Source organism: Mytilus trossulus, chromosome 8, assembly GCF_036588685.1.
Source record: "Mytilus trossulus isolate FHL-02 chromosome 8, PNRI_Mtr1.1.1.hap1, whole genome shotgun sequence".
NCBI lineage: Eukaryota > Metazoa > Mollusca > Bivalvia > Mytilida > Mytilidae > Mytilus > Mytilus trossulus.
The window spans coordinates 22,073,593-22,081,570 of record NC_086380.1 but is presented as its reverse complement, the minus strand read 5'-3'; the positions used below and the strand labels follow the sequence as shown (position 1 = coordinate 22,081,570).

General features: G+C 31.3%; 1 protein-coding gene across 1 annotated transcript; it reads right to left on the bottom strand.

The window, feature by feature from the left end:
• Positions 1-265: 265 nt before the first annotated feature.
• Positions 266-7,434, bottom strand: LOC134727463 (uncharacterized). The gene is made up of 9 exons (XM_063591845.1): positions 7,303-7,434; positions 5,545-5,638; positions 4,428-4,464; positions 3,515-3,635; positions 2,998-3,049; positions 2,528-2,628; positions 2,071-2,168; positions 1,115-1,172; positions 266-310 (listed from the first exon to the last, which is right to left on the bottom strand). The coding sequence occupies exons 1-9, from the start codon at positions 7,432-7,434 to the stop codon at positions 266-268; spliced, it is 738 nt and encodes a 245-aa protein (XP_063447915.1).
• Between the last annotated feature and the right edge of the window lie 544 nt (positions 7,435-7,978).

Genomic DNA, 7,978 nt, shown 5'->3' with positions numbered 1-7,978 from the left:
CTTTCAAAAAATCTGCCCCCTATTCAATATGGCGGAACTATACGTGAAGAGCCCTATTGATGCTGTCAAGCTTAAAATACAATACAGTTATCTCCTAATTGCAATTTCCAAATTCTGTATGGTAAACTGTGCCTATGTATATCATGATGCATTTTTGTAATTCACCATGTTTTAAATCTTTAATTTAACTTCCCATATCAGTAAGATAGTAAAATATGTATTATACACAACGACATGATTTTAATGAATACAGACCTTTTCAGTGTTAGATGTATTCTTGTTTCAGCTGTGGCTGAGATACCTGGAAAATCTACAATACAAAATATTTGAACTTAAGATATTTTCAGTTTTTGTGTGTTGTATACTAGTACTATCAATGACTGTATAGCTACATTTGTACATCTCATTTTACTCAAAAATATTTTCAAAGTTATGATATTTAACATCAATAAATATATATATTTAAACAAAACTTTAAACTAGTGTCAAAATTACAAAAAAAATGCATTTTGAAAATGGGAATTAAAAAGAATAATCTAGTCATCTAGTGTTGCATTTCTAAAGTCGTTTAGTATATTTACTAATTTTTACATTTGCTTTTAAGTGATTTTGCTATTTTCTAGATTCTATATTCTACTATTCTGTATTTTTTTGTGTGCAATAATGCATATATATATACAATGTATTTACTAAAAAGTAAAAACACAAAAATACTGAACTCCGAGGAAAATTCAAAAAGGAAAGTCCAAAATCAAAAGGCAAAATCAAAAGTCCAAACACATCAAACGAATGGATAACAACTGTCATATTCCTAGTCCAAATAATTATGACGATTTGAAAGGCTATTATAATTATTTGGACTATCATATTCCTCCTGTCATATACATTTGCTTTTAATTGATTTTTGTGCCAATTTTTTTTTTTAAATTGAAAATAGCAAACTCAATAAAAGCAAATGTAAATTAGTTAATATATGCATTATGATAGACATGATAATAGGGACAGAAGAAATCGGTCTACCAAAACTTGGCAAAAGCCGAAAAGGTTATTTCAGATTTTTATTGATCTGACTGTTCTAAACGTCATTATGGTTTAGGAAAATGATAAAACTAACAATTATATTACCTCCTGAAGAATAAACTTTTATATCTCTGTCTACTGGCAAAGGTGTGCTGTAAGAAACAAATAAAACTTCAGCTCTCAAACTCCCCAACTTTAAAAAACGCGCCTATAAAGAGTTGTCTAACTTTATGTAAATTTGTACGTCTTAAAACCTATCAACATTTTAAAATGATAATAGACCGATTGGGACCACTTTCCCAAGTGATTTTATAAATTTAGATCAAATAACTTAAGATAGTGAAAGAGATATAAATATATATATAAAAAAATTCAGCTATGATTATAAAAAAAAAATCCGTTTTGCAATTGATGACTTGTAGTTGCTCCTTTCACATATTTCCGGAGAATCGAAAATTTGAGAACTTCGCGGTGAAATCAGAGACATAATTTTTATATGTCTCTGCCTCTGGGGGAAATCGTAAAAACGATAAAACGAGAAACCGAGAAATCGAGCACTCAGGAAATCGAACACTCGAGAAATCGGGAAATTGAGAAAGCAAGAAAGCAAATCGCGGAACGTCAGTGAAGGCGAAAACGGGAAATAGATTTCTTTATTTTTTTCGATTACCCGATTTCTCGATTTCCCGATTTCCAAATCAAGTTCTCTGTTTCGCTTTCTTGCTTTCTCGATTTCTCGATAATCCAGTATCGTGATTCGCGTAAAACTAGCAACACTTCTTTTTTTTTTTAAAGAATTGTAAGAAATTGAATATACGTATAGCTCATATATATATGATGGTGCATGCAGGATCTGCTTACCCTTGCAGAGAACCTGAGATCACCTCTAGTTTTGGGTGGGGTTCGTGTTGTTTATTCTTGAGTTTGCTATGTTGTGTCATGTGTACTATTGTTTGTCTGTTTCATTTTTAGCCATGGCGTTGTCAGTTGAGTTTCGATTGTTCCTTTGGTATATTTCGTCCCACTTTTCCTACATATTACATAACATACCCGAGACTGCGCTGTGTAGCTGGAGCATCACCATTCATAGTAATATTATCAAAAGCTTTTATTTCCTTGATATTATCAGAATGGTCAATATGCATCATCTGTAATTCAAGAGACCATTGCAAAAATAAGAATTCTACCGAAAAATCAAATAATAAAAGGGAAAGGAAAAGCCACTCTTTTGAATAAATGTTACAACACATTTAAACAATTCTTTTTTTAATTAAGTCCAAATATTTTTTTAAAAGAGGAAGTCTATTAAACATGTTAAAGCTAACAAATGTAACGTTCTACTAAACCAAACAACGGAACAAATGAATAAACAACCACCAAAAACTGCCATTTTCTGAAATGGTACAATATTTAATTCTAAGAAATGGTAAGTAAATCATTGGTGTATAGTAAACTGAATAACCATCCGATTGTATGACAGATGTCTAGTCTAAGAAGCAGTACCTACTTTAGTATGTGTTCTGAGAACAGTTTTGGAACTAGTATGTTCACGTGTCAGAGTGTATCCAGTATCTGTCTTCTTCCCTTCATACTTATGGTCAAGATAGCCTGGAACGAGGTTGGAGTTTGCTTATAAGGGTTATATTAAAGTGTGCAACACATTGTTTTTTAATGTTATTTCGAAATGACAGATAAAACATTACAGTAATTCCTTTTAATTTAATTTTAAGCCGCGGTATACCACGAAAAAAGTTGTTGGCGTCTCTGTCACATGATAAAATTATGTCTATGAGCTGATGACAAACTGGCAGGCGGATCAACCATTCAGAAGACGCGTTATATCCAAAATTAAATGATATACTAAATATGTTTCGGAGGGATATAGTTTGATGAAATGTTACTAGTATACGAAATTGCAATAAAAATATTTTGTTTAATATATATGACGATTAATTTATTTTTCTGAAAGTATATTACCGCCATGATCTCTTTCTCTTGATGAATACACCCATGTCTCGTGATCGCTTCTCTGTAATATAATTGTAATGTTTGTGCTAAAATGTATTGCCTTGAACAAAAGTGAATGTTTACCACGCTTAAAAAAAATATTTCTAAAAACAGTCATTCAGAAATTCTATTCAAACGAAATATCCGACAAATGCAATATTACTGATAAATCAAGGTCTGCTTAACCTACCGGATAAGTTTGTTTTTATTAGAAATAATCAAATTTTAAGTAACTGTTTAGTTTCCGGCATAGTGTTTTGTTGACCACACTTTTTTGTTTCTTCGTCCATTTTCTTTGTGCCCTTGTTGTTTCCCTAGTTCTATACATTTATTTTGTTTTTTTATCACCCTGTTGTTTGTCTCTTGGAAACAAATCCATGGCCTTAGACCCTGATCATATTGACATGATTTTAACTACAATTAGTCAAATCTTAAATCATAATTTTCCAGTACTATTTTCATTATTTCATATGTATACTTCTCTTACTTGAAATTTAGCTGACATTGTTCCAACCAAAGCTTTCTTTAAGGTGACCATTTCGTCTTTGTCTTCTTTGTGGTAATGAATAAAATGAACCAAACCATCAGGTTCCATTTCAAATAAGAAACTGAAAATATAATACATTCGCACGCATTTATCACTAAATAAGTTCATACAAACTTGTCAATAAACAAGTTAAAACAGTTTATTGAAAACAATGGATTTCTAAATAGACAAAGAGATAAGGTTATTTGTTAAAAGATTAATGCACATTTTAAAATTATCTCTATCGAAATATGTATTACATTCAAAGCAGTAATTCAGACACACAGCATCACTGGTTAATATTATGTAGACGAAACGCGCGTCTGGTGTATTAAATCATAGGCCTGATACCATTGATAACTATTTACACCACTGGGTCGATGCCACTGCTGGTGGACGTTTCGTCCCCAAGGGTATCACAAGCCTAGTAGCCCGCACTTCGGTGTTGACTTGAATATCAATTATAAATTATGGTCATTATTTATAAATTTCCTGTTTACAAAATTAAGAATTTTTCGAAATGATAAGCATTTTCTTATCCCAGACATAGATTACCTTAGCCGTACTTGGCATATTTTTGAAAATATGTTAGTCCTCAACATGCTCAATGCTCTTCAGCTTTGTACTGATTTGGCTTTATAACTAATCTGATCTAAGCTTCGCTGATAAGTCTTATGTAGCCAAAACGCTCGTCTGGTGTTTTAAATTAAAAGCCGGGTACCTTTGATAATGTCAATAACCAATTAAATATTAGAAATTAGATCTAAAAAGAAAACTTTGCAAAAACAAGAAGAATGCAAACGACACATGAAATAGAAAATACATATTATGGATAAAAGATCGCTGCATTTTCACACACACATATATAGTATACCTCTTAGTAAGATCCCATTTGAACGGATTGTCAGCATCTGTAAGATATAAAGGTAACGGGATGTACACATGGTATACGAATATTCATTTGTGTTACGCAGAAGAACAAGGTAGTCTGGTTTTCAAAATTATAAAGCTAATCTTACAATATTACAAGACATAAAGAAATAAAATGAAATGTTCATACATCGATATTATCTTTATTGTGCTATACTTAGATTCGTATAAAATAAGCAACCATTATATTGTGTGCAAGACACGTTGTTCTGCAATAAACTTCACCTGGTGCGCATGTGACGTAGAGATTTTGCAATAAAATTGAGAATAACAATGAAGAATGTGTCAAACAGACAACCACCCGACAAAAGGCCGGGTAGGGCAGCATAAAAGATTTGATAGTATTTTTTTTCAAGTTTATTTAGCTATTATTCGTGTGTTTCTCTGTCTTATATGTTCTCCTATTTATTTGTAGTCCTGTTATGTAATTATGTCATTTTAATGTTATATTTAAAATTGCCATAAACACGGGAGTTTTGGCATTCCACAAAACCAGGGCCAACCCACCATTTGTTCATTAAAATGTCCTGTACCAAGTCAGGAAAATGGACATTGTTATATTAAAGTTCGTTTCTGTGTATGTTACACTTTGATATGATGTGTTTCTGTTGTGTCGTAGTTGTCCTCTTATATTTGATGTGTTTCCTTAAGTTTTAGTTTGTTAACCGGATTTATTTTCTTTAGTTATCGATTTATGAATTTCGAACAGCCCCGTATACTACTGTTGCCTTTATTTGTATAATGATTTTAAATATTTATATGCTATTGTATACTTATGCAAATCCAACCTCATATAATATGAAAACAGAAAACAATCAATTTGCTCCCCTTTTAATTAAATTGCCCTGATTTATTCTAAACTTTTAAGAGATAGAGAAAAACAACATGTTCTCCGAATGCTGGTATAAGATAGTCTCTGTTAGACTGTGAAGCAATATATTAAAGCTTGACAAATATTTTGTATAAGATTCTTCAATTTTTTTTGCCACAAATCATGAATACGAAAAAGACACCAACAACTGACCTTTACTCAATACGAAGTAAAACAAAACAATTCTTACATTCACCATTCTGTGCATGTTGAACAAAACTGTCTACTGATAACTGATGGAATTTTATACCAGTATCGGTTTCATTGATCTTCCGTATTCGGAACTGAAAAGAAAAGAGAAAATATCCAAACGTATACATGTTTGTTTTGCTCACATCGTTGTCAATGTAATGGAATATTATGCGACTGTAATACAAGTGAGAGTTTTATTTATTTGTCTGTCTGACCTTTTCTTGACCTTTAGTCATTCCGTTTTCAGTTTATTTTCGATCTATCGGAGATTGAATATCCCTCTGGTATCGTTCGCCCCTCTTTTCTTAGCTAGCTAAACAACCAAGTTTAATCCACAATTTTCTACTTAAAAAAATGTCTGTACCAAGTCAGGAATATGAAAGTTGTTGTCCATTCGTTTAATATGCTTGAGCTTTGGGATTTGTCATTAATTGGGGACTTTTCGTATGAATTTTCCTCGGAGATCTTTACTTTGTGCCTTACTTTTAAGAGAGCGACAATAAATATAAATACAAACAACGTTGTATATACATCTTAGAATAAGTGACAATCATGCATTTAATATAGTTCGGCCTTAGTGTTTTTCTAGAATTTGCTAACTATAAAGTATGCTTTCTCTATTCAAAAAATTAAAAACAAATTGTAATTACCGACTTCGGTTTCTTTTACTACGTAAAACATAGAAACGTTTACTCTTTTCTAAAACTACAAGTGTTATCATCTCCCCCGAATTTATGTTTACCCTTCGAGAATAAAATCCATAAATAGATTTATTTGTACCAGATGTAATTTTCGTGACTTCAAAAGCTTCTTGGAAAGCTATGTTTTTTTTTTACTATCTAAGACATCGAAAGCTTTCCATAGGTCTTGCAAGATGTATAATGCATGTACTAGAAATTAGAAAAAAACACTTGTTTAAGGAAACTATACATGTAAAGCTTATATCAGCGTACCATTTTACGAAAAAAAATAGCATTCGTAAAGTCATATTCACGGGTGGGGTGGGGGTAACTTCCTATTATTGGGTATACGGGGAAATATGTGCCAAAAATATGGGTCATAATTTGGCGAGATTTTATATGAGAATGACTCTCCGTTTTAATGACATCCTATATTAAAATGCATTTACGTTTGAAAACTGTATATTGATTGGGGTATAATCTACATATCATATAAATATGCTATTGAGAATCTTACATTATTAATGGTCAATTATTAAGTTCACCTTTCAAATAAGTTCCCAAATGAACCCCGGAAATTTGTCTCCTGATGTGATCTTCAATAACGCTTTAACGTCATATTTTAAATATTGTATATAAGTATAGGTCATTCTTTCTTAAATATTTATATAACTTTAGGTACTGAATTTCAGTGAATGTTACATTAAAATGGGTTCCTTTTTGAGGCAAAAATGGCACACCCATACCAAAAAAATATCGAAGTTATCCTCCCCCCCCCCCCCCCCGGGTGGTCATAACTAGAAATCATTTCACCAGTATTTAACCTGTTTCAATATATATTTTTTTAAATCAAAGAAATCAAATATTACATTTAAAAAACTGATTTTATATTTTATAAGACATAGGCTTACCTTTAGTACAGTGATGACATTGTGCATCCCAAGTGTATCTGATGTTAGAACATACCTTTAGAACCGTGGTGACATTGTACATCCCAAATGTATCTGATGTTAGAACATACATTTAGTACAGTGGTGACATTGTGCATCCCAAGTGTATCTGATGTTAGAACATACCTTTAGTACCGTGGTGACATTGTGCATCCCAAGTGTATCTGATGTTGACGAATAAGTATAATGATGATCGTATCCTGCTTCATAATTAAAACCATCCGCGGGACTCAAAAATAACAGTATGAGAAACAACATTATTTCTTTAGAAAATAACTAAATTGACATTTTGTTTCTCAATATTATGCTACGGACAAACACACTGAATTTTAAATCAATCTCTTTGAACGTTCAAAAAGGTAAAGTTATTTTTACTTGAAGATAAGATTTGGGTACAGAGAAGTAGTTAAGATTATACTGACAGGCCTATATTGATTTTTTTGTCATATCAGTTTTAACGCGAAGATTTGATTTTGAAAGACAGTTCTATAACAATAAGATCACTGTCTCTGGTTTCAATATATAAATATACATAAATAGACAACAGAAGTATACCGCTGTTCAAAATTCATAAATCGATTGAGAGAAAAAAAACCAAAAAAACAAATCCGGATTACAAACTAAAACTGAGGGAATCACATCAAAAAAACTTTCAAATGTGTTTATTTAAATTCATATACATTTTGATTTTTTATCTTTTTTTCTGTTTTAGCAAATATTTTTGTTTTAACATTAAGAAACACCACAAACATATAGATTTTGGACTTTCCGAATTGATTTTCTTCTAAGTTCAGTATTTTTG